This window comes from Festucalex cinctus, chromosome 1 (genome assembly GCF_051991245.1).
Source record: "Festucalex cinctus isolate MCC-2025b chromosome 1, RoL_Fcin_1.0, whole genome shotgun sequence".
Taxonomy (NCBI): Eukaryota; Metazoa; Chordata; class Actinopteri; order Syngnathiformes; family Syngnathidae; genus Festucalex; species Festucalex cinctus.
Window position 1 is genome coordinate 20,701,900 of NC_135411.1, and position 24,889 is coordinate 20,726,788.

Here is a 24,889-nt window from a genome sequence, read left to right on the forward strand (position 1 = left end):
ACTCCTCACACAAAATCTTCTCACTCAAAAGATGTGAGGACATTATCGGCATAAAACGCTCTATTTATGACGCTCAAGAACCACCTCTGCTGAGTCATTATTGTTATTTATGATGATAAGTGTTATGTTTAAGTTATTCCTGATGGTGATGCCTTTTGCCTTGTCTGAAGAAGTCCTTTTCCGGCCAATTGGTTGGACGACATTAGCACTAAATGCTAACTGTAAGCCTTTTTTTTACTTTGCTTTGTTTGAAGTCAGTCATCGTACACGTTTCATATGATACATGCACATTCCTCACTCAGCACATGTACACGACTGTTTGACCGCATTTCAACAACAAATTATTTTTGAAAGAAAAGCACTAGAAGTAGACATACAGCTCTGGAAAGAACTAAGAGACCTCTGCAAGCTTGAAGAACTGTAAAAAAATAAATAAATAAGTAATAATAATAATAATACAAGGCCTGTTTGCTTGTCACAATACTAAATTTGCAGAAAATGACCAACATTTCAGTTTCTCTGTATCTCAATGAAGATTTGCTGGCATGGCATAAAATGTTAACTTTGTGGTGGTCTCTTAATTCTTAATTCTCTTAATTCTAACACGTGAAGCTAACTAGCATTCAAGCTAACTTTTACTGCTGGGGTGGGTGACCTTTGAGATAAGGCTAAAAAAATAAAAAAGTCAGTGGAAGTATTATAAAAAGCACAGAAATAAATGTTAAACTTATATTAATGAACATATTGTTTATCTAATAGAATAATGGCCCAAGTCATTTTTGGAAAATCAAAAAATTTATATATATATATATATATATATATATATATATATATATATATACACGCACATCTCTGATTCGATTCAAGCTTTGTAGTTTACTCTCGGACTTGGATGAAGAATCTATACAGACATAAAGTACATATATATATATATATATATATATATATATATATATATATATATATATATATATATATATATATATATATATATATATATATATATATACACATATATAAACTCTTAAGTATTAGGAAGCACGTTGTTTTTTTGTTTGTTTTCATATTGCGACAGTAACTTGGGCGTTTATGCTATTAGGCATTATTTCCACTTGTTTTCCATAGGACAACAGGTAACAGCCAACCCCTGCTTCAGTCTGTTAATGCCGGTTTAAATGTGTTTATTTGTAACTTGCCTTCTTAAGTAGTATTGTGTTCAGCTACACACATGACATATAATATGCTAGATGATGGTAGACAACAAACTAACACCCCCCACAAGACAGAGAAAATTATTCATTTTTAACCCTCACAATGGTTGCATCAAAGAACCACTTGTCACTTTCACATGGACAGCTTGTGAAATGATCGCATTCGAGCCCTAACAGAAGATCGGGAAATGTATCCACCTTAAGCTAATAGCTCCAGTCAACTCGCTGAAATGGGACGTTGCCCTTCGCACAGCTGTTGTGGCTATCCATTTTGAGATCATTTGATGATCAACTTTAACTCCCTCATTCCGTTTCCCCCACCGAAACCCGACAGGACGCAGGAAAGAGAGTTGGGAAAAAGCCTCCCTGGCCTTATCAAATACTTGACGGACAGCAATTGCTTTTGGTGCAAGGTCCCACCTCTGTTACGGCTCTGATGTTACCTCCATAGGGTGGAAAATGCCACTTGTATGAATCAGTGACGTGCAAAGCAGGTTTTTTTTGTTTTTAAAACAGTGAGAGGCGCACGTCCACAGGAAGTGTTTTGCGTATGTTTCTGAGAGTTAGCACGTGAGCAAGGACCAACCGTGGCAATAAATTGGAATGAACAAAAACAAAAGCAGGACTTTAAGCACAAATGACGCTAACGACTGCATGGTCAGTATCAGTTGTCGTGATTGCATCAACGGTTGATTCACGCGTGTCCTCTGGCTAGCGATAGATAAATAAATAAATAAATCCATTCTTTCTATGAAAGTGAAGCATCTTGTGTCGTCAGCGCACACCGTCCCACTTGCATCACACACGCGCCGTCGTTATGTTGTACCACAAACCTGCAAATGAAAAGATCCCGTTTTTAGGGTGGGCGCATTACTCGTGTTGCCTTTTGGTTTCTTTTTGTTCTTTTTTGTCATTTCTTCTGAAGTGAATGATGCTTGCTTACGTGTGTGACCCCCCCGACACACACACAGAACAACCACATGGTGTTCGTTTGTAGATCCAAATGTGGCTTCGAGAATCTTTCAAAGAACAAATTGTAAAGAGGAAGTACATTTAAAAGGAGAGAAAAAAATAGGCCTACTGACACCAACAGATTGTGGCTGTTACGGTCTTGTTTGTATTCAATAAAGTTTCTAACTGAATAAATTTTTTGTGTGGGCTCTATTTTATCTGTTCCAGAATCTAATTACAATAGTAAACTTATGACTTAGGAACGTGATACACTTGCGGTTAGGTTGCTTGTGCAAATTATAAACACACTGGGTGATCGGTTTATTTGTCAGGATTTGTTATTTATTTATTTATTTATTGTGGTTTCCAGATTGCAAGAGTGCAGCTAGTTTACAAAAGTACAATCAGTGTTGATCACTTATTGAATTCTCCAACCACTCTAACACCAATTAAAAAAAAAAAAAAAAAAAGTGCTTTAACAGGGCACACACACAGTCTCAAAAAGTCCATGCCCGTAAATTGAACATTAAAGTTGGTCATTTTGTTTTGAAGGAGCCAACTTCCGCCAATTCTTGTCAATAACGATGGACCACTTTTCACCAAGTGCTTCCATATTTTCGGCAAATGCTTTTATGATGTGACGCCATGCAAAAAAAACACACAAAAAAACATGCACCAGCTCTTTACTGAAGACTCCGAGGCTGGACTCTTCATATCAAATGATCAAATTAACTATGTTTTCAGAGTTTTATAAAATTATAAATTTCAATTTTAGATATTTTTTTGTGTGACACTTGACATTGTTTTCATTTTTTTCTTTTTCTTTTTTTTTCTTTTTTTAAGCCTTTGCGGTGTAACTGCCGGTGTCTGGGGCATGCTAGATGCAGATGGTGGTCTCTTTGAGACTCCACTGTAAGCGAAACGCTGCACTTGTTCCGACTTCGCGACTTCAGGAAACAACGGACTAGAACGCGCTTGTCGTCACATCCGCGGGAAATTCGAACGAATCGGACCCGAATGCTTCCTGAAAAATATTGGCCAGAGGCTTGTAGGAGTACAGCTAAGATGTTGATCTACTAATTAGAATATGTTTTAGTCATAAATGGTCAAATAAAAAGGCTATTATTAAGATATTTTGGGGGGAAATCCTCCATATAGCAGGTATTCGCCGAAAGGTGGTCGTCGTCGTTGATGGAAGTGCCCTCCTCTGGAAGCAACCATTTTAAGGCGAATGTCCTGCAAAAGAGCCTTGTAAATTGGAAATAATTTGCCCTCAACACCAGTTACATGAACAATTAGCCTTTAGTCTGCTGGATTATGGCTAATACTAACATTGGAAATGATTAGCAACTATATGTGGTGGTATTGTAACCCTTTGAATAATGACTATTTGAACTCAAATGATGCAGCAACACATGCAGATATAACAGTTATCACAGTGGTAAACTATGCTGGGATACTATATTCTTTATCCTCTTTAACTGCCCCCAGGTGGCCAAGGCGCAAACATCAGAAAGAGCAGCACATTGTGCATTGAAACAAATGAGGAAATCTGGCAAAAGTTGGTTCATTGTTTTTATTGTATTTGTCATTACTGTATGTTTTTAGGAAGTATAATAATAATACAAAGTGCTATTTTTCTCATTTAAAAAAACGCATTGCATTTTTTTCTTGTTTGAAACTGATGAATGTTATTTCTAGGGATGTTCGATACCACTTTTTTTCAGACCGATACCGATACTCAGACCCTCAGTACTCACCGATACCGATACCAACTGCCGATACCAGTAGTACATTTTGACAAATAAAAAAAATCACTAAAAGATATTTTTAAACAAATATATTTCCTTTAATTTTGACACACAAAAAAAACAGCACAGTCACTCTTCAATATTCTTAACGCTCAAAATAAAACACAAAAATGCTCTTTTAGTTTAAGATGCACAATTTTGAAGTATTTGCAAACCGGTGAAGTTTTGGTGAAAAACTGCTGCAAGCTAGCGCCAGTTACAGGCAAGGAGGACTCACTTAACGTCTTCCCCCTCTGCCATCGGTCACTTGTACTCGTCTGCGTCACGAGTACTCGAGTACTTGAAAAAAGGCTGGTATCGGCCTGATACCAATACCTGGTATCGGTACTCGCCCATCCCTAGTTATTTCCATTCATTTCGATGGGGACCGATGATTTGCGACACGGTTTTGAGATCCTAACATGGTTATGGAATGAATTAAACTTGTATCTCAAGGCACAATTAACTAGGGATGTAAAGATAAGGGAAATATGATATCGTGATATTAAAACTGCCACAATATCGTCGTCGTCATGTTGACAATATTTAAAAGGAACACATCCGTTAAAAAAAAAGAAGAAAAAAAAGTCAGGTTTATTTCCATTTGTGCAGTTCTAGCACCCTCTGGTGGCTAGTTTTTTTAGTGCAGTTTAATTTTCACAAGGCATGATTTGGGCCCTTCTATGTTTAAAATGTACGCTAATTGTCAGATGAAGGGGAATGTAATATGCGTGTGAACCGAGTCAATATGTGGAGGAACTCGATGTATGCGTGCATTAACAAGTGCCTCAATATTGTTATTTATATTGTAGGTGGTTTATATGCATTGCTGTTAATGTAGAAAAGCACAATATTGTGCCTTTTTTTTTTTTTTTTTTTTTTACAATGTGACCTTCTTTAAATATCACCAACTTCCCCATAATTTCGTGATAATTATCTTATCGTGAGCTTCATATCGTGATATCGTATCGTGATGTTTGGATATCGTTACATCCCTACAATTAACCATGTACTATTCTGTCAGAAGTCGAAGGCATTTTGATGAATCATCTTGTTGAGTTCATAAATGACCATTTATTGCCGTTATGAGCGTTAAATTATTAAGACCTTTCCACAATCACAATGGGCAGTACAAAGATTGTCAAATATATTAGGTGAAGATGTTTGTATGCACACAGTTCACATTGCAGTCTTTGAGCTTCAGCTATCTGCGCTGGCCCGATGGGCCGTACAGGTAGAGGGCGCCAAAGGTGGAGAGCACCTCCCGGGCGTCGGTGGTGGCCAGCCGGCCCGCCGTCCTCAGCAGCCCCACGCGATCGCCTCGCCTCAGCGGTAAGACGAGGCCGAAGGACACCGAGCCGCCGCAACCGCACGCGTCCCCAGTGGACGCCGCCGAGCTGCGCAGCCTCTGGACGCTGCGCTGGGACACGGACAGGACCGCCTCGACCGAGTCTCCGCGCTGCGCCGTCAGAAGGCCTGAGATCAGGTAGCGGCCATCTTGAGGGACTGTGAACAACCCTGTGGATTGGGGAAAGTGGACAACATGTTGGCTTGTGTGGTTTTGGGGAGTAAAGTTGGAATCTTAAAGTCAAAATTAAGATTTTTTTTTTTTTAAATGACTTTTACCCTCAACGATATACGTTTTCCTCTGCCAAAAATATACTTTAATACTTTATTTGTCAAATTGGCAGTTATTCTTGTGAAACTAGTCTCCCTGATGAGCTTTCCGAGTGTTTGTTTTTCTTGTAAGTATATATATATATTTAAAAATATAAATAAATTAGCTTTATTCCCATAGATTCTCTCTTTTTGGAAAAAATGTCATTCCTTCGATGGTTACGACTTTTCTTAAAAAATACTACTTTATTCTTATTGCTAAGTTTACGTCCTTTTCTCCCCCAAAATATTTTACATTTTTCCTCAGAAAATTCTGACTTTATTACCGTTGTGTAATTTATTTCCTTTTTTTCTATTTGGCTCTATTGCTCTTTTATAAACAAGTGCTGTTGCTGTTAATTTATGCAAGTGGGAAGCTATCGTTTTGGCTATTTTAACTCATTCACTCCCAACCAATTTTCACAGAAGCAATTCCGTTCGCTCCCGGCTGTTTTACTGGATTTTGACTGATTTTGCAAGGCCCACAGAATATTGTATTCAATTGCTATAAAAGCATGGAACCTACCAAAAGAAAGATTAAAGTCTCTTCTTTCATCAAGAAAAAAAAAGTATGGTTCTATCTGTTTCCGTTTTGCAGCAATTAGCATTAGAAGAGAGCTAAGTTTAATCAGTTTTCACAAATCTATTTAAAATTGTAAGTAATTTAGCTTTTTTTTCTACATGGCCCTGGTTGATCTCCTTTGCTCTGCTGCCACCTGCTGGCCGTTTGTGTAATAACTACCATTTCTGCAACCGTTCTTTGCAGTTGAGAGGCTGAATCAAAGCCTTCTGTATGCTCTAGCATTAAAAAAAATGAATAAATAAAATAAAATAAAAAAACGTATAAATACGTCTTTGGTACACTTACAACAATTAAAAAAAACGTATTTACACGTTATTGGGAGCAAATGAGTTAATTGATACTGAATTTAAGCACAAACAAAGTTAATTTATATAAAATTTTAAAAATGCCGAAATGTCATTTGGAAGTAAATCGCTTTTACGTTGTATCTATTGTAAAAGTGGCATTCCTCAGGGTTCACTTCCAGAGTCTTTGTTAATCTGTTGTTGAATAAATATGTCAAGTTGAGCCAGATTCAATTGGTACAAGGTCTATTTGGAGATGCTATTGTAGAAGCTATGCTATATGAATAATTGTGGAAGTTAAATTTGAAGTAATATATGCGCGAATACGCAAGTTTATTACAGTATCACCTGTGTGGGGACTGTAATGGCCACCATCGTTGAGCAGAACCTTGTCGAAGCGAATGATGCCAAACTCTCCCGAGAAAGGCTGCATAGTGAGGCCAGCCGAGAAGGAGAAAGGATCGGACAGGGCGATACGCTCTACTGGAACGCCTAATAACAACAACAACATAGTTCATCGTCTTTTATCTGAATACAGCACTCAGTGAAGTATTTCCAAGCGAGACTTTACCAAGTGATTCTACAGGAGCTTGGTAGGATGGGTTCCAGGGCACTTTAGCTGCGAGTCGACCTGTCAGGTACAAACACAAGAGAAAAATTGCTGAGCATTATTTTTACCTCTTCCAGCGATGATTTTTTAGCACTGATTGATCGTTGGTGGGATTACACAAAAACAACATATCCAATTTCCTGTACACCTTTAGGAAGTATTTGAATAAAGTCATACAATTACAAGGACATTTTAAGAAAATGAAATGCAAACATTTGACTGTATAATTAAAAATGTTTTATCAAAAACATTTTTTTAATTAAGATTTTATCGATTTTTTTTCCTTTGTATTACATTATTGTTTCATTATTACAGCTATAATATTTAGTCTTTTTCTCGTTACAATATTTTTTTCCTTGTAAAGTTGCTGTTAATCTTCTTTTTTCTCAATGTGACCTTCATAGCCATTAAATGTGCAGAATAGATATGGAAAAAAAATATTGTTCTTTTCACTTGATGCCTTCTTCTAACTGCCAGATTGGCTAAAAATGACAAATGTTAATGATCCAATTCTGTCTTTGCTGATCATAATTAGCCTTGTTTGGCCTTGGCAGATGTCTGCTCTGCTTTATTTGTATGATCTAGACGCAAATATGCATGGCGAGGGTGCGTAACCAAGCAACCGAGGGCCAAATTCTTTTGTGGAACATCTGCGAACGAGCACCAACTCCTTCCACGGTGCGTCCACACCTTCTGCAATCTAAACATCCTCTTCCCTTCGCACTCGCGAAGGCTACACTTTATTCACAGCTTCACTGCATACAAACGCAGTTGAAGATCGCGGCGCCTTGAGATACGAGTTTAATTTGTTCCGCGCCCATGCTTGTAACTCCAAACACTGCTTTCTCAAATCATCTCTTGTCATGTCTGAGTCACGCCAGGGTTAAGTTTGGGTTCATGACCGTCAGGTCAAGTGTCTGTTTGGAATTGATGTAACAGCATCTAGTTTCAACCGGTTTTAAGTTATGTGACAGCTATGTGATGTCAGGAGCTTTGTGATGTCAATCTTTAATCCGTTACTTAGTCACAACCAATCAGATAGATTCACTGTCTGTAGTAGCTGTCTGACAAGTTTGTGTGTTTGTCGGATTATTCCTCCTTTTTTCCCCGAGCACCTCCACAGCCCAAGTTAGCTTTGCGTCGAGATCAGTGGTCTCCAAGTTGGGTCCTCGAGAGCCCCTATCCAGCCTGTTTTCCATGTCTCCATCCTTCTGCACAGCTGAATCTAATGATCAGCTAATCAGCAAGCTTTGCAGAAGCCTGATAACGATCCCAATCATGAATCAGATGTGTTAGTGGAGAGAAACATGGAAAACAGGCTGTTATGCGAATAACGAGTTACAATCTTATTTGTGTCTGCGTCTTTTGGGATCCAACCCCAGAACATAACATCTCTTCACCATGGATACGTTCAAGCTTTTTCCCAGAAAACAGAATCACTGCAGTATTAATAAGTCGTTCTTCGCAAAAGATAAAGAATATATTACTGTGAATAATGTTATATTATTGTCTGTCTACGTGTTCAATCTGTTAGCACTGCAACATGATGTAATAGCATTAGCATTAGGCTAGCCTATCAGATTGAAAGGCTAAACTATATTGTTTAAATACACATTTTGTAAATTATTTGTTTTGTTTAGTTTCTTTAAACCTCATATGGAAGTGACAGTGAACAACTTGAAGCGTCTTTTTTTTTTTTTTTTACCAATTGTTTGCCAGAGTGTAGCTCACTGCCACCATTACAGTGCTTGTATCTCAAGTCAAAGCAAAAAAAAATAAAAATCGTCTGAATGACGGCTCATATCTGCAAAAAGCCTGTAAGACGAATTATACTCGCAAGGCACCTGTGTACTATGCTATACCTGTGCGGCTGTTCCACTCCAGCTTGGACGATACTGGCTGCACGGGAGGATAGCCTGCGAAAAGGCAACAAGGTACACCTTCAATGTAATGTAACACCATAGAAAGTAAAATAAAAATCAAAACTTAAAAGAAAACAACAAAAATCTTTCTGCCAGCCAATCCGAGGAAAGCCTACCTGGCGCTCCCGCGAAGCCAGTGAGCGGCGGGCTGGCCGAGTCCTCGGACCCCCTCCTCACCGTGACCCTGCGCATGTACCCGGGTGGTCCCGCCTCGCCCGTCTCCACCACGGGCCTGCTGGGGACGCCGTGGCCGCCGGGCCACTGGGGAGCGAGCGGCCGGCTCGGGGGGGCCGGCCTCACCGTGTGCGTGTTGGGCTGCCTGGGCGGGGGGATGATGAGGGGGATGTGGATTTGGTGAACTCGGCCTCTGCTGGGGTCCGGCAGGGATGCCGGCGGGTCGGGTCTGAGGAGGACTCCTAAGGATTACAATGACATGGCGTTGATTGATGGTTTGAATCCCGCACGGGGATCGTGGTGGGGATGACGGGAATGGAATGACATCACGCTTCGAGGAAATCAACACTCATCTCTGTTTACATGAAGTCCATCAGCATGTGCGGGAAAAGGAGGAGGCTCTCAGTAAACAGATGCGCACACAAACTCCACTTGGAAACTCTAATCCTCATGGTTTGAAACCATAACATTAGCTTGAACTTAGCTTACTTTGAAAAGCTAATTTAGAAGGCTAAGCCGCGCTTGAAACTACCCTTGCTCTCACTTGGAAGTCACAAATGTAAAACATCTTCAGATATTGACAATCAGTCACTATAATATCCGTACAACAAAATGTGTGTAGATCAAAAGCATTATTTAGATGAACAAAACGTAACCACCAACCTAGCTTAACGGGCTAAACAAGAGGGTCAAGAGCTGTCGTTGTGCCACAGTGCGATTGTACTCCGCATCTGAACAAGCGCCTCAATAATAAAATAGAGTAGTAGAAGTCACTCGAGTATTCGCCAGAAGATGCTCAGCGGGCATGGCAACCGGCCATGGAAGTGAGTGCATAAATAAAGCGCTTATTAGCTTAAATAAGTGTCTGTACAGAATGATCCTACAGCGCAGTTTGTATTAGATGCGCAAATTCATGTTTATACAAGATGACGGTTATGCTAAGCTGTCTAAGTATAGCCAAGAAAGTCCAGGCAGGCCTGGGGGCAAAATGGGCTGATGGATGATGGATGCAGTCCAACAAGACTTCTGCTGGAATCGCAACAGAGTAACAAAAGTTAGTCAGACTTCAACCGCACTCGTTTGCAAAAAAGCATCATAAGAATAAACTTAAATGGTATCACATCTATCTATCTATCTATACCTAAACAGTATCATATCCATCGGTATCACATCCATCCATCAATCGGTATCAAATCCATCCATCCCTAAACAGTATCACATCTATCCATCCATCCATCCATCCATCCCTCCCTCCATCCATCGGTATCACATCCATCCATCCATCTATCGGTATCACATCCATCCATCCATCCATCCATCCATCGGTATCACATCCATCCATCCATCCATCCATCCATCGGTATCACATCCATCCATCCATCCATCCATCCATCTATCGGTATCACATCCATCCATCCATCCATCCATCCATCGGTATCACATCCATCCATCCATCCATCCATCCATCCATCGGTATCACATCCATCCATCCATCCATCCATCCATCGGTATCACATCCATCCATCCATCGGTATCACATCGGTATCACATCCATCCATCCATCCATCCATCCATCCATCGGTATCACATCCATCCATCCATCCATCCATCCATCCATCCATCCATCGGTATCACATCCATCCATCCATCCATCCATCGGTATCACATCCATCCCATCCATCCATCCATCCATCCATCGGTATCACATCCATCCATCCATCCATCCATCCATCGGTATCACATCCATCCATCCATCCATCCATCGGTATCACATCCATCCATCCATCCATCCATCGGTATCACATCCATCCATCCATCCATCGGTATCACATTGGTATCACATCCATCCATCCATCCATCCATCCATCCCCGAACCACAGCCTTGTTGATTTTGATAGACATTGGATCCAAAAAGGCCAAAAGAGGAAACGATTCAACATCAATTGCGTTCCTTTTCAGCACTCAAGCTGCCGCCAACAAAATTGCATTCTTCCCCTTTTGATCCAGTCCCCTTCAGATAGACTGACTGAGTCTGTATGGACTCATCATGAATCAGCAGAGCAATACGCTGTTGCGTCCCAAACTAATAACACACGTCATCAAATACAAAATAATAATACGCGTGCTTCCAGCAAATGAGACATTTACAAACCACGTCTAATCAAAAATAAATTTAATTTGTATCGCGCCGATTACAAATGTCTTGTTCATTTCCTCTAAATGTCACCCTCAGGATTGCCTGAGTGCATATTTCCCATGGGCCCCCTCCCCCACAGCTCTTCAAGTGGGGGTAACCACAGTCACCAGAACCAGACGCCAGACACGATGGCATCCTGTAGCAATGAGCCAACTAACACGTCAACACATCACTCATCCCATCACACACGACCCCAGCGCTTCTCAAACTTATTGCTTACCGGGGAGGACCCCATCACAATCGTTACTCTAATCAAACACATGTGCGACACTATATGCCACATGCAGGTAGGTCCTTTTTCTAATGATGTCATCATTTATCACAAATTATTCTGAGACCTCGCAACTTAACAGCTTGCAGGGACCTCAGTTTGAGATTCACCACCGCGAAAGTCTCTTTGCATATGGACGAAATCCCCCCGCCGCACGTCGGCTAATGACGACAGGAGGTCGGACACCTCGAGGGGCTCGCATTGGACATCTGGCAGCGCTCCCCTCTGAAGACTTCCAGATGGGCTGCTGTCATGGGAGCGAGCGCCTCACCTTGATGCTGATGAAAAAAGGCCCCTGGATGCGGGCTATATAAAGGACACAACATTTTGTAGTCGAATAAAATGTGGCCTCAGTTCAATAAAGGGTGGGAAACTTAGGAGCTGTGATGAGTAGAAATAATTTTTTGCACAAATTCGACTTGTCGCAGTGCAACATACTTTTACTTGAGTATTTTTGTTATGGAAAAAAAGTACTACTGTACTTTTATTTTTAATAATCAATTTGCTTTTATACGGAGCCCCTAAGGTGACATGGTAGAAAAAAACAACAACTTTGCGTTCCCTCGCAATCGCAAAGATTGCGTGCCCTCGCAAAAAACTTTACGTTCCCTCGCAAACTTCGCTAGGGAACGCAAACTTGTTTTTTTCGCCTGCCATGTCACCTTCGCTGCGCCGTAAACACTTCCGGGTCATCTTCCATGTGAACAAAAGCGACGAGGATGGAACGTTTGTAAGCATGAAACAAAACAGTGGGAAAGCTTTCCCAAAGCGACAAGGATGGAGCATGTATTTTTCCACTGCTTTGTTTACACGTCGCTTTTGTTCACATGGAAGATGACCCGGAAGTGTTTACGGCGCAGCGAAGGTGACATGGGAAGCGAAAAAAACAATTTTGCGACTTTGCGAGGGAACGCAAAGTTGTTGTTTTTTTCTACCATGTCACCTTAGGGGCTCCGTACTTTTATGTTTTGGATTTGCAAAGAGACTTCCCCTTGGGCGCTGTCACGTGACTTTTGTTTCACCACGCCAAACGAAACAAGTAACGTTTGGCTCCAAGTGACCAATCAAACGAAGTCAGGACTGCACACCGACTCCATGGCCTCGCTTTCAAAGTGACTTATTTTCGTGAAACCTGGGAAAACACGAGAAAATAAGTATAAACAAAAGCATTAATTTGTTGCAGCAGAATTTGCCTTATGGTATCTTAAAATGTATTGTTTCATTTCAAGTGATGTTTTTGACTAATATCTGAATTTTCACATTTCTATTAGCCTAGATATTTTTGAACAGTTCATGTTTTGATTTATTTAAAGAAAAAAGAAATCAGACATTATCTCCACTTACTCAGTACCTGAATATTTTTTAGAGCTCCCCAACGATTTTTTTTTAATCAGATTAATCACATCTTAGAATTTTGATTAATCATGATTAATCACTTAATTAAAAAGGCTTTTTTATCAACATTTTTTGCCCACCAAATTTGAAGAGCAACTGTTTTGTGTTAATTCGTTCAACATTTAATGTTATGAGGATATCTACATTTTTTGGGGGGATCCACTGCACACTCTCATCTTCCTTTTTCTCTAATCAGTTGCATAATTTAAAATGGGAAAAAAATGACCCCAGCAGTTTGACATGAACAAATATTCTGAATGGCATACACAAAGATTTATTAAATGCTTTACTAATGCATGTAGTTATGTTTACTGCTCAAACAACAACCTGTGCTACCTTTAACGTGGCCATCCGTTGTCAAGTTAAAGGATGATATGTTGTCAAAATTAATAGTGCGATTAATCTGCGTTAATACACGACTAATGCAATCCTTTTTTGTGATTAATTAGTTACGCTTTTACTTTGACAGCGCTCGTTACTGTTTTTCTTTTTTTTTTTCTTTTTGTAGTAACATTATTCTTGAGTACAGTTTGTGGCTAATCTACCCACTTTTTCCAACAACATGTAGTCAGGTATTCATATTTCAAATATTGTCCAATTATTGTATTGTCTATTTTATAGTCCGTGTGTGTGGTGTCTGTCGACTGCCATTTTCTTTTTCTTGTCCCTTTGACTTCAAGAGGACTTTGATGTCTTTGTTTTTTTTTTTTTCTTCTGCTGTAGGATGGCAATATCCCCTTCACATCTTTCGCGGAGGGTCCTCGTGTCTCCGTTTATAAACGCATTGATCCGTGAAATCAAAGCAGGCGTTTCATAAGATTCATTTGCTGAGGCCTCCCCACGAGATGGGACCAGGAGACGTCCTCTGGCACCCGTGCAAGGACATTTTCGAAAGGACAGCATGAGGAGGAGACAAGGAACTGAGGAAACATCTCAGACCAAAATATAGCAACTCCAGAATATAAATGAATAAATAAATTAAAAAAAAATAAAGTGTGGTCAGGCTTTTTCTTTTGTATTTCGACATCTCCTAAAACAGGCTGCAGTTGAATTGCCCCATCGGCGGTTTACTTTTAAATGGCCTTTCGCATGGGACAGAGTTGCAAACTAGTGTAAAGGTTTCAAGCCCAGTAAACAAGCAATGGTTTCAAATGTTTTAAATCAGGGTTTGAAGTCAGGGTTTGGGTTTCAAATTACAGTTTGAACTCAGAGGGTTTCACACGAGTGATTCAAGCCATGGTTAGGGTTTAAAACATGGGTTAAGGTCTCAAAGTAGGGTTTCAAGTCAGGGGTAGGGTTTCCAGTGAAAACATTGGGGTTTTAAATTAGGGTTCCAAATCAGGGTTTCAAGACAGCAGTTGGGTTTTAAACCAGGATAAAGGTTTCAGGCCAGAGTTAGCATTTCAAACACGGCTTAAGACCTGAAAGTAGGGTTTCAAGTCAAGGTTAGGGTTTTAAATTGGAGTTTCAAGTCAGGGTTAAGTTTTAAAAAAAAATCCAAGCTAGAAGTGGGGTTTTAAACTTGGGTAAATGTTTCAAGACAGGGTTCGAGATTCAAAAAAAGGATTAAGATCTCTAAGTGGGGTTTCAAGTCGGGGTTAGGGTTTTAAAGTAGAATTTGACGTCAGGGTTAAGTTTTCAAATTTTCAAGCCAGGAGTGTGGTTTTAAACTTGGGTAAAGAGTTGGGCTTAGATTTCAAGACAGAGTTAGGTTTAAAAAAAAAAAAATGGTTATGTTTTCCAAGCCAAGGTTAGGGGTCGCGTTTCGTTCACATTGTCGAGTTTCAAATCAGGACTAGGTTTTTCTGTACAGAGAGAGATGTGAAGTTCCTCCACCATACGGTGGATGGTGAATAAGCCACATGGCTTCAACCAGTCAGCCCTTCTTTCGGATGTTAATGTTCCAAATGATGTGACCGATGTAACCTCTTGTAATAATAATATGTCAGAAAGAGAAAATGAATACATCAATCAGTCAAACCATGTTTTATGCAACCCTACCAAGCAAGGATAGAGTTGCATATGACAACGGCTGGTGTGTTTGCAGGCCTCCTCGCGGCCCTCATATGAGCGCTACGAGCGTCACAACACCATCTGGAGCATACTTCAAGATTTCATGGACATTTTAGCCCTTAGTCGGGAGAAATGAAAAATGTTTCTAAAGTTTCACAAACAAACAGGATTTTTTTTTTAGGCTCATTTTAGTAAGTTCTTTATCCTAATAGTCTAGTTTTTTTTTTAAAGTATTAGTTTGTTTTTTATACAGATCAAGCATTTCAATTTCAACAAATGATGTTGACAAAATACTACCATGTTATTATAAAACAGAATGGCCTTAACAGATCAAACAAGCAAAACAAAAACACATTCGGATTACTTACTAACCACATGAGTGACACCCAGCCTGTACTTAAGCTTTCTGATCTTTCTTTCTGAGCAATGTCCAATATTATGATGTATCTGTACTGACAAGTTTGTTTGTTTTCTTGTGTTCAAAACTCCTCATACGCCAACTTTATTGTAATTATGCAGCTAATGTTACAGAAGCCAAGTGTGCTGTTCATTTAGACACATGGGAATAGCAACATGTCTAAAATGCTACAATCTATGTCACGTATACAATGCTGTGTTTCACTAAAAAATAGGTCAACAAAACCACGCATTACACTACATGTTCTACACACACCAGTACCACTAACATACACACATACGAGAATCATGATGACATTAGCACACCAAAGATAAATTTAACCTGACGCTAGCTAGCAGTCCATTTGTACCAGGAGTTATGTGATAACCTTTCAGATTGTTATCACAAGCCAATTTTAGAGTAGGATGTGTGTGTTAAGAGGACTTGTAACTTAAATTTAGATGAGCAATCGACCATTTTAAATGTCTGACAGGACACCAACAAACTTTTTCATCCCGTCTTAGCTCGGCAATGAAAACATCAGTTGTCACTGTTATCTATCCATCCATCCATCCATCATCTGAACCGTTTATCATCATGGGGGAAAAAAATGGGTATAGAAAAAATGTTGCCATTGTTGACGAAACTGGTCAGAAATTACTTGGAAAATATTATAGATTATGCTATGACAGTCATAATTACAGTACAAATATTTTTGTATGAAAAATACTTTGTAGGCCATCAATATAAAACATTCAAGATGTAAAACAGTTCTAATAAGGCAGGACCTGACCGTGAGTTCTTGTGCAGCGAGTCAACGTATTTTCACATAGCTGCCAACCGTTCGTAACCTCAAATGTCGGGATCGACAGAAAGCGAGGACCCCTCGTAATGCAACTTTGCTGGTTGTTATAATTGCAGCAGTGCTATGAGACGTCCTGTTTGATCTACACGCAATGTTTAACACGTATGTCCCCTGTTTTTTCTTCTTTTCAGGCTGACGGATGGCCAAAAGATCAGTTTGTACCCATCCGTTACAGCCTCGTGTCCGCCGTTCCTGACTGTTCCAGCTATGACAACAGCTCATCTGTTTACAGCCTACTCGAGGCCATCATATGACTGCAATCTGCTCTGGATTACACATTTCACTGACACTTTGGTATCTCTCATTTTGGCTACTTTGCTTTTCCCCAGTGCCAAATCAAAACATCACTTCAGAATACAAACTATTTGGGGTGGTAACTTGTTTTGAGGGATGACCCTCTTGATTACTTCATCACTGGTTTCCACCAACAACAGTTACAACCGCCAAAACTGGTTAGGTAACTGAATTACTTTTTGGTACACACAACAATGGTGTACACACCACACTGTCCTGTTGCTAGGATGCTACACTATTTATGTAGGTAACAGCCAGAACACACAGCGCACAGTGGAAACACTCGCTAGCCAGATCAGCTAGCCACCTAGCGAGATCTAACCCAAAGAACACACTTTGGATGTCTGTATTCTTCCAGGCAACATGTTGTGCTAGGGGCTAGCATGTCCGCCTCACAATTCTGAGGCCCCGGGGTTCAACTCAACTCCAGCCTTTCTTGCATATTGGCACTGTGCCTGTGTAGGTTTTGTCCTATCTGACTCAACATGCATGTTAGGTTCACTGAAGACAATAAATTGTCTGTAGGTGTGAATGTGCGAGTGTATGTCGACATGTGTTCTGTGATGAGCTGATGACCAATCCAGGGCGCACCCCATCTCTCGCCTCAAATCAATCGGCATTGGCAAGTGCGACGGAAAATTGATGGCTGGAAGACATTTTCCACAATTGTATGCTTCCAACTTAACGCTAACAGTTTGGGGAGGCCCCGTTTCATACTCCGTTTCCCATCGCTACTTTGTTCTGGTCAATGCATTGACAAGAAGAAGGGAGGCACCGGCCGTGGGGCCCGAAGCCATGACATCACAGCTGAGGGCAGTCGACGCATCTGGTCATGGGTGTGGAGCTGCGCTAAACCCCTCCTCTTCTCCATAAGTGCAATGAGTCAGGGCGTTTAATGAGGACCAGACCCCGACTCGTCAGGCTGAGGTCACCCTCCGGGAATCCCTGGAGCTTGATAATGCGTGCATGTGTGAGGCGTGTGCACTGAGTGACAGAGCGCTGAGGTCGATGTCGGCGGCGCTGCGGTATGTGAAAGGAAAACCCAAAAAGCGACATTACTCAGTTTGTTACTCAGGGAGGAAAAAAAAAAAAAAGACGGTTGACTCGGGTGTTCTGATGTCTCCTTCGTGGAAGCAAAGACGGCACAATTAAATCACTGCGAAAAGTCAACGGGTGCTGCAATCCAAAACCCGGTTTGCCGCAGTATTTTAGCTTCGATTTACCTGCCACATTCCTTCTATGAAAACTGTGGAATTCCTGGGACAACAACATCATAAGTCACAGGAAGTTTCCATTATAGGCCTCGGCGGTCTGGCGGTGCGGCCGCATATTGAATGACATAGGAGGAGGCCAGCCAGACATCCAGCAAGAGGCCCAGTGAACTCGTGTCCTCCCACTCGGGGAAATACCCTGCGGCCATTCAGGGGATGTGATCCTTTTCCTCCGAGCCTCCATGTGAGTCGTGCAGGCAGAGTGCATGATATTATGCAGGATTATCTGCAGGAAGGCTTTGTGTTTGTACAGATGTTAATCATGCTTGATACAACTCGTGAATGTCGGAGAGTTAGGAAGGAAGTCCATTGAAGAATCACATCTCTTCAATTAGTCTATTTGAGAACTCCTTGTCATACTGTAACTTTGAATTTTCCTTTCTATTTCCAGTATAAAGACTTGTTGTTGTTGTTTTTTTTAAATCATTGACAACTTCATTTGGTAAATTTGCACCATCTATCCTTCCTTCCATTTTCAATCTCTATTCAAGCAGACTATGGGTGAGAGGCAGCAGGCACTCTGGACTCATTGCTGGTCAATCACAGGGAGCACTCAGTACCGAAGCAAAAAACCACAATGAGATCTGAATACAGAACCTCTGCTAGCCAAACCGACCTACATTGTGACCTTAAAAGTAGTAGTCAGAGAGTAGCCAAAGTATTCTGAAAAACAAATCTACTCCAGGCCAGGTAATTCCTGGCAAGCCACCCCCTAGTGTGGGCAGGGTTTAAGTATTCTACCTGCTGCTCAACAGTGTTCCGTCTCGCTTTTTTGCCAGTTAAAGCAATATGTGTAAGTAAATTTCACTTTAAATATTTTCAGAGATTCTACTTTGTTTCGGAATGTATATAATATCATATTTTACTTACATTCTCTCAACTATGTGGTACTGCCAAAATCTCTACAGTATAGTATATGTTACTAATCGCGAAAGGATGTGGTGTTGGTGTATTGTGTCTCCAAGATCACAAAATGTACTAAACCCAGCGAACTGCATAAAAAGTCCTTTGTGGAGTTCTGCTGGGAACGTTTGACTATGGGTCAAAATTTCGATCATGACCTCATCCAGCTCTGGATGTCGCAGAAAAACTCACCTGGATCCTTGGCGGCGACATCTTTGGAGACCTGTCTGGCCATGGCAGACAGCTGGACTTGGAACCGCCGCAAGGAGTTATGCAGTTCGGCAGTGTCTGCGCTGTGACGTCCACAGGTGGTATTCATCCTTCCCAGGTCACCCTTCAGTTCTTCAATGTGAGCGGAGATGCCGTCTAATCTGAGGTACGCCTTCTCGAGTGCATCCACCCGTCCTTCCACGTGTTGACACCGACTCTGGTCAGCCAACAACTGCTTGCCGAGTGCGTCCACTTTGCTCCTCATCTCCTCCATCTGGAGACCGGTGGTGTCAGGTAGGCTGGTAAACGCAGGTCTCCCCGGGCCACTGAGTTCTGCCTGGCAGCATGTTGCATTTATTTTAACCATGTCCTGGTTGTACTTGCTCAAGGAATCACTCAGTCCAGTAACGGCACCAGCCAGGCCCAGAACATTATCTTGGATGTTAATTAGCCCCTTCTGGAAGTCATCCATGGTCTTGGAACGTCTCTCGTTCCCAGCTGATTCTCTTTCGATGCTCTCTAGCAACTGACGGAGCTTGTCTGTATTTGTGCCAACGTCGGTCTGAAGAGCGTCCAAGTCGTTCCTGTAGCGACGCAGGTCCTTCCAAATTATATCCAATCCTTTTGGTGAGGGCGAGGAACTTCCTTCAACGACGGTAGCTTCTGAGCCCGAGCACCCTGCTGAGCACAATTCTCCAACGGCGTTGATCTTGTCATCCAAACCCTGCAGCAGGAACTTGTTATTGTTGACTTGCGCCTGCACGGCATCCATGGAGTCTCCGAACATCCCCGGGAAGGAGTTGTTGCTCATTTCCACCAGCATGCTGGTGAACTGGTCCTCCATGCTGTTGAGACGCTCGTCCATAACTTGCCTCAGCGATGCCACTTCTTCTGTAATGATCCGCGTCAGCTTCTCTTCGATGTAGAAGCAGTGAGTTTCTGCATTTTGTTCGCTGATGTTTAAGCGGGCCTCCAATTCTTCAATCAGCGGGATGAAGTCATTTTCCTCCCGGGGCTCAGACAGGTGTATCAGCTCATTGTCGATACGAGCGTTCAAGATACGGTAAGCCTCAGTGATACGGTCAATCTCAATCCACAAGTCTTTGTGGTCGCTATGGTCCTCCTGCTTCTTAATCGCGTCTGTCTGCCGCTGAGTTCGCGATGGCCCATCCGCAGCTGTCATGTCGACCCGCAGAGCTCGGATCTCCTTCCTGAGGTCGGCCTCCTTGTTGTCCACCAGTTTGGTGAGGCTGTCCAAACCTTGGTCGCGGCTGTCCTCGCAGGTCTTCTGCAAGGTCTGGATCTTGCTACTACATGCTGCTTGTATCTTGTCCAACTGTTCCTTCATGGTCTGGTCCAGTTCGTTCTTCAGCTTTTCGACTTTGCCATCGATGTAGCTCTGCACAACATCAAGCTCCATCATGGCCGGATTCTGTGATTGCGAAGCATCCATCAGGACACGAATCTGCCCCTCGTGGCTTGTTATTGTCCCTCGCAGGTCTTCCAGCAACTCTTCCTTGCTTTTAAGTGCGTCATTGATGTCATCTAAGCGGCCTTCAATTTTTTCTAAGACCTTGTCTCCGGCGATCCCGCCTCTGGACGCCTGGTGGCCATCCAGCACTGCAGGGCTGTCCTCAGGTCCTGGGACCACCGCAATGTCGGGAGGCTGCATGTTGTTGAAGAGGGTCACCAGCATGTTCTTGGTGTCCTCCTGCAGGTCTGCTCGTAGGTTGGCGGTTAACCCTTTCAAGGCAGACTGCAAGTCCAGGACGGTTTGGGTGAGGCGCTGAACTTCACCTTCCAGAAGATGCACCTTGTCGTTCGTCTCGTGATGGCCCGTCTCTCTGCGCTCTGGCCCTGAAATCAGATAGGTAGCACAGTGATGTTATGCTAAACAAAAGATTTGAATTGACACTAAAGTGGCACAAATGGCGTCTTACTCTGTATGTGTCGGTTTGAATATCCAGTACTTGATGGGCCATAGGGCTGAGTTCCTTGCACTATCTGGTGTTCTGGAGTGGGTTTTAAATCTCTACAGCTAGGTCCTTGGTAGCCCGGACAGCACCGCCACTCCAACTCTGTGACTTTCTTGTGGGCAATCTTGTACGTGGGCCGGAAGCGGGTTTTGTATCTGAGAAAGGGTTGGGATCATCAGACAGACATGAACTGCTAGAACACGAAACTCCCTCTTTGTGAATGTCAGTCTGTCAGTGTTCAAACAGCTACAATTGAAATTCATAAACTTCTGCATGGAGGTGCAGGAAACTTTTTGTTTGGAAATGACGCATACTGTATTTTATTGTGGTTATTAATCGTCTGAGCTTCTGAGCTTTGTCGGCTTGCGCTGCAATTTTTCCATTGTGCAGTCAAGACAAAAAGCTCCCAGGCAAACAATAAATGACATCACTCCACTGCAGGCGGGGGTCGTATCTTGGGGAACATCTGGTAAGTTGACGACGGATTCTGCCTTCCCCCACCTCTCTACCCCAAATGTGACACCAATAACACCACTTGCACTTACATTTAAAAAAAAAAAAAAAAAAAAAATTTAAAGTTAGCTATAGTCCTTATTATCATCCATTGCATAACTCACGTCACTTGATGGGGGCAGTTGGTCATGTAGGGTGGGCAAGGGGCCACCACGGGCTCCTGGAAGCTCTCGATGCTGCCCTGCACGGCGCAGCTGACGTTCTTGTGCACCACGTAGGCGCACCAGTTCCTGAGCGACAGAGGCAAACCAACAACATTTATAAAGAGCACATATTGCAGTGGATACATTACTGCTCGTCGATTAACAGAGCACGACACTTCACACAGGAGGTGAGACTTGGAGACCAGGGATTTGAACCCAGGACCTCTTGACTAAGACATGTGAAAATACGCAAATATTTGATGGGAAAAAAAAATAATTTGTAAATGTAATTAAATAAAAAATGTTGGAAGTTAAATTTAAAATGTTAGAAACTAATAGGTAGCACTGGTTAGCATACAGGACTGTCTCAGAAAATTAGAATATTGTGATGAAGTTCTTTATTTTCTGTAATGCAATACAAAAAACAAAAATGTCATATATTCTGGATTCATTACAAATTTTACTGAAATATTGCAAGCCTTTTATTATTTAGAATATTATGAAAAAGTATACTAGTAGGCTATTCAACTAATCACTTGAATCGTTATCATTAACTCGAAACACCTGCAAGTGTTTCTAAGTCAATCCAGAATGTATGACAGTTTTTTTTTTTTTTTTTAATTGCATTACAGAAAATAAAGGACTTTAGCACAATATTCTAATTTTCTGAGACAGTCCTGGATAGGGGTGTTAAAAAAAATCGATTCGGAGATATATCGCGATACTACATCGCGCGATTCTCGAATCGATTCAATTTTAAAAAAAAATAGATTTTTTATTTTTTTTTTGTGTGTGAATCGATTTTTAAACTTCCATTTTTAATGGAAAAATATTCAACAAAACGTCTGACTTCGGGTTAGGATTCGCACCTTGAGCATGGAAGAATGTTATATGAACGGAACATTAAGCCTTAATATTTTATTTTAATGCTGTTCAAACATGAAACAGATTACAACCTCTATAAGACTGAAATTTCAGATAAATAAATAATACATTTTCATATAAATCTTACACTCTACAAGCTTACTGATTAGTATTTTCTAAATTTGAATGAAAAAAAATCGCAACAATCGACTTATAAATTCGTATCGGGATTAATCGGTATCGAATCGAATCGAATCGTGACCTGTGAATCGTGATACGAATCGAATCGTCAGGTACGAGGCAATTCACACCCCTAGTCCTGGATATGCTTGATGGGTTCAAATCCTGGCTTCAGCCTTTGCATGTTTTCCCTGTGCTTGCATGGGTTTTCTATGGGTACTCCAGTTTCCTCGCACATTTCGAAATCACGCATGGTAGGTTAAATGAAGACTCTAAATCGTCTGTTGATGAATGGGACTGCAAATAGTTGTTTATCTCTATGTGCCATGTGATTGGCTGTACCCAGCTGGGGCGGGTTTCAGTTCACCTTGACGAGTGAGCATAAATGGTACAGAGACTAGATTGATAGAAACTTATAGAATAAAAATGGAGGGGGGCTGAAATACTCGGTTAAAAAAACAAAACACAAATTTTAAGGAAGAAAAGAAAAATAGAATAGAAACAAATACACTAAATATCATACACAAAAATATTTAATGGAAAGTTAACAAATATGAGAAAAACATACAGTACGATTAGGAAAATACCCGCATTTTAGTGGGGAAAAGTAGCTAAAAAGAACAGTTATTGGTTCGAACAGCAGCACTGTGAGGCAGATGTGATAACCACAACAGTTAAAAGAATAAAAAACAATATATTACCGCTTATTACTGTAGTGACATAATTCTGAGTTGTTAATGCTACTATTTTAACACCACATTTAGCACATTTACACAGAACAACTTTATTTCACTACTTATTGCTGATTTTTTTACTTGTTGTCCTGTACTGAACTTTTCACTTGCAACTGCAGAAAAAGGATTGGTGTCCACTTATCACACGCATTCCCCAAATTATATCTTATCTGCTCGGGAGAAACAACTTTCTGTTGGATTTAGTCCAATTCGAGAGATAAAATAAGTGCAAAGACGAAGGGAGGAGAAAAAAAAAAAAAAAGTCCCATTTTTTCTTATTGGCATCTGCGCAGCATGTGCGCACACAAAGTTGGATCCAAGCAGCAGAAACGCCCTGAGTGCACTCTTTAGTCAAGAAGAAATATGAGAATGAGACTTTACTGACCTGTTTCTATGTCTATGCACCACTCCGGTGTGGAAAGAATCATAAGAAGGTGGTGGAGGAAAGCCATGCGTGAAAAAGTTGCAAAACAGCGTGAAAAGAGTCCACCACAGTGCGCCTCCCGCTCCCATATTTACATTAAAAAAAACAATAACAACAACTCTAAAATATATCTTTAAAAAGTTATGGCTTGTCTACGGCACTGTGACATGCTCCATGCGTGGTGAGCACCTTCAAAAAAAGAGGGAAAAAAGTTAACTGCAACAACTTGACTGCAACTCCCTTCTGGCGTGACGCGAAGGATCCACGCCCTCCTCCCAATAAAACAACACAATGGAAGGAGAAGGAGAAGGAGCAGGAGCAGAGGTGGGAGGGAATCTGTGTTCAATCAAATTGCCGTCTGGAGAACAGTCGCTCGTTAATTAGCCACAAAGATTTGATTAGGAGGACTTTTTCACACTTGTACCCACTAAATACGCACGGGACACTTCATTAGGTACACTTTCACAACGGCATCCATTTAAAAAAAAATCTTGCTTTCACAAGGTTATGAAGCATTTAATCAAGTTGTTAGTTAGTTAGTTAGTTAGTTTGTTTGTTTGTTTGAATTAAACAAAACTGAGTGAAATAGCTTAAAGTACATTTATTTTGTTCAGGCTCACCGTCACAAGGCCTTTTATTAAAATCCCAGGCTATAATTTAAGTAACATCTTAACTGTCTAAAGAGTGCACAATAAATAGTTAAATAGTGTTGTACAAGTTACTTTTGAAAAGAGTTATAGTTTTAGTTACTTCTCTGAAAAAGTAACTAATTACTTTATTAGTTAGGCCATTCAATTATGAAAGTAACTACTTTAAGTTACTTTATATTTATATATATACATATATATATATATATATTTTTTTTTTATTTAAAAAGCGTTTATTTTTGTTCTGTAGTGCAGTAAGAGAAAAGATACACTATGAGATGTATTGGAACTATAAAACTATAAAAGAAAGTTTGTCAGGTATCTTTATTTTTATCAACTTGCCTTCAAAACAAAAGTTGCCGTGCAATATAAATGAATAAAATAATAATCAACTGAAGACATCGTCAACAT

The 24,889-nt window shown here is 40.9% G+C and overlaps 2 protein-coding genes across 6 annotated transcripts in view; one reads left to right on the forward strand and one right to left on the reverse strand.

Moving 5' to 3' along the window:
- The window catches only part of lpin2 (lipin 2), a 27,942-nt gene extending 25,585 nt beyond the window's left edge, over window positions 1-2,357 (forward strand). For all 5 annotated transcript variants that reach the window (XM_077522284.1, XM_077522293.1, XM_077522303.1 and 2 more), the window contains one exon: window positions 1-2,357. This exon is cut by the window's left edge. The gene's annotated coding sequence lies outside the window, so the exon portion shown is untranslated.
- Window positions 2,358-3,724: 1,367 nt separating this feature from the next.
- Window positions 3,725-24,110, reverse strand: emilin2a (elastin microfibril interfacer 2a). The gene is made up of 9 exons (XM_077522384.1): window positions 23,793-24,110; window positions 21,591-21,716; window positions 20,938-21,128; window positions 18,980-20,854; window positions 9,124-9,423; window positions 8,948-9,001; window positions 7,047-7,106; window positions 6,824-6,967; window positions 3,725-5,470 (listed from the first exon to the last, which is right to left on the reverse strand). The coding sequence occupies exons 1-9, from the start codon at window positions 23,918-23,920 to the stop codon at window positions 5,157-5,159; spliced, it is 3,192 nt and encodes a 1,063-aa protein (XP_077378510.1). The 5' UTR covers window positions 23,921-24,110; the 3' UTR covers window positions 3,725-5,156.
- Between the last annotated feature and the right edge of the window lie 779 nt (window positions 24,111-24,889).

Bases quoted from the DNA above. Each gene is read 5' to 3' on its own strand.
- emilin2a (XM_077522384.1), bottom strand. From the start codon at position 23,920: ATGGGAGCGGGAGGCGCACTGTGGTGGACTCTTTTCACGCTGTTTTGC. The intron at 9,424-18,979 runs GTGAGTTTTTCT...TGTAATCCTTAG, and splicing joins TGTCGCCGCCAAGGATCCAG to GAGTCCTCCTCAGACCCGAC. The intron at 6,968-7,046 runs GTAAAGTCTCGC...TGTTGTTATTAG, and splicing joins AGCTCCTGTAGAATCACTTG to GCGTTCCAGTAGAGCGTATC.